At 36.7% G+C, this 2,395-nt stretch overlaps 1 protein-coding gene across 1 annotated transcript; it reads right to left on the bottom strand.

The window, feature by feature from the left end:
• Positions 1-704: 704 nt before the first annotated feature.
• On the bottom strand, positions 705-1,865 carry LOC131634474 (uncharacterized; the record flags this gene model as incomplete). Its single annotated transcript, XM_058905146.1, has 2 exons — positions 1,812-1,865; positions 705-1,358 (listed from the first exon to the last, which is right to left on the bottom strand). Coding segments are annotated over exons 1-2 (708 nt in total), but the record flags the coding sequence as incomplete, so codon positions are not given.
• Positions 1,866-2,395: the final 530 nt, after the last annotated feature.

Below are 2,395 nucleotides of genomic sequence, written 5' to 3'. Positions count from 1 at the left end.
GAAATGAATTCAGTTATTCTGTCACTCCTTTAAATGTTTGTGGTAGAATAGTACAAATACCTCTCTGTAGAGATAATTTCATGTCTCTTTACTGTAAACAGAGATTTAATTCCAAGCTTCAACCTTGAGCTTCAAGCAAGGCACCAAAAATAATTAATTTCCCTAGTTAGTTCCCCGAACTACATTAAGCTCTGACTTCCACTAGGGATATGTAGGCATGAGGTTCACAAGGAATCTCAGCGAGCTAATAAAATACCAAAAATAGTCAGTTTGTCTGTCTGTCTGTCTTTTAAAATCAATTCAATTCCTTCTCCTAACACAAAGGAGAAACTTTCCCAATCATTAGCAATAAACACAAACACAAATGACACAGAGAAGGTTCCTGTAGAGTACTACAGATATGTAGGGTGTTTAAACACTTCCCTATGTATAACCGACCTCCCGGACTCCAGAATTTCTAGTCTAGGTGTAAATCCCCACACTTAGCAAACTCCTAGGGTTTAGTTGAGATCTTTTTTTCCCTTTCCTACTCGTAGGACAAATAAGAAAGTTCGTGTGATATCGTAGGAAGAACTGAAATAAAATTCATCCCACCACGGGCGCATTCTCCTTCCAAATTTCGCGTGAAGGGTTTAGCGTGCCGTCCTCCCAAGTGAAACGGGGAGGTAAAGAAAACGACCACCACACTTTGCTTCTTCAACAACCTTCTTTTTCTTCTTCTTCTTATCTTTCTTTTTCTTCTTCTCTACGTCCTTCTCATCCTTATTCGTATCATCCTCTTTTTCATTCTTCTTCTGTTTCTTTTTAATCACTACATCTTCTTTTTCTTTAGTTTCTTTTTCAACTGCAACTTCTTTATTTACTTCAGCAACTTTTTCTTCAGTGCTCTTCTCCTTACTGATAGAAGGAACATCTTGTTTACGCTTTGTCCTTCTCTCTTTTTGAGAAGCAGCTTCTGGAAAGTCTTCTATCACACCATCCTTGGTAGACGGAAGCTTCTGCCTGCTTGTCTTCATCTTAGTATCCACAGAACCATCTTGTTTAAGAATATTAAGGTAATGAACCTTAATATCTGGCTGTTCATTCAGAAAGAACAACTCAAACTCAGCAAGAACTGGACCTCTTCTGTTTCTGACATTTGGATTTGGTTTAGGAGCAGTGCCAATAATTTGAATAAGACCCATTTTCTTCAAAGAAGTAGCATTCAAGACACTTCCATTGATTGTATAGAGATATTTGACTATTCCAGCATTTTCCAACTCTTCAACTATCTTAGTTTGAACCAGAAGATTGGTAATAATCCTTCCAAAAGGAATAACAGTTCCTTTCTTCTTTGATTTGCTCTCATCTCGAGAATCCTTTATAGCATTCCACAAGTGATTGAAAATGATGTAGGTAACATCAACCTTCTTCTGAGTACCAATACAATACATGATGTATTGTTGATTGTTGTTGATGAAGTCAGAAGAATTGATTGATTTTCTGTGGTAAAAACAACCTAGAAGAATATTTGTCCATATCTTGTATATGTTCTTCAGATCTTTAACTTTTGTTGATTTCTTTCCATCAGTAAAGATTTCAGAATAAACTTTATCCTAATCAGTTCTGAAAGTTGCTTCAGTCTCTCCTTCAGCGTTCATCAAATCAAACAACATTCTCAACGTGTTTTCAGTGATGGAGAAGAATATTCCATGAACAAATGACACAATAGCCTTAGGGATAACAAACGCATGAACCCATAACTCCTTCACAAGGTCTGGATAGACCGGTCCACAGGACTCAAGAAACAGAGATGACTATTTTTGAAAAACCATGTTATCTTTGATACGAATTTGATGTTCTTCCAAATTATCAATATCCACCATGAGTTCACATATAACTTCCAACTGGTCTCGAGGAATCGAGCAAGTAATCATAGGAATGAGTTCTTGTTCTTGTTCTGTTTGAAGTTATTGAGATGAGGAACCAGCAATTTGAGATGAAGAAGCAGCCATTGACACTTTACTGAGATTCTTGGTTTTCTTTTTAGGGTAAGAAAATAGGGCAAAAAGATTGCAGAAGTGCATAAACAGTGGAGAGAATGAGTGCGTAAAAGAGAGAATGATATGATATGGCGGTTTAAATAGACACGGATTTGAAAATAAATGAAATTAACTTCTGAGAATGAACAGTTACAAGATCCAGAAAATCAAATGCATTTAATGTTGAGTGACGTTAGGGTAAAACGTGATATTTGAAATGATTTGCACAGTTACCTAGGGCGGCGTCTCATCAACTGCACGCATGCTTGTCCAAATAGAGTGAGCACGTGTTCAACATCTAGAGTAGCTGGTGACAGCTATTTTGCTTTAAAAGAGATTCTGAATCAACATAGACATATGAAACGTTAGCAATA

This window comes from Vicia villosa, unplaced genomic scaffold, assembly GCF_029867415.1.
Source record: "Vicia villosa cultivar HV-30 ecotype Madison, WI unplaced genomic scaffold, Vvil1.0 ctg.001304F_1_1, whole genome shotgun sequence".
NCBI classification, from domain to species: domain Eukaryota; kingdom Viridiplantae; phylum Streptophyta; class Magnoliopsida; order Fabales; family Fabaceae; genus Vicia; species Vicia villosa.
Note: the sequence above shows the minus strand (reverse complement) of the source record. Positions and strands in the feature narration are given on the sequence as shown.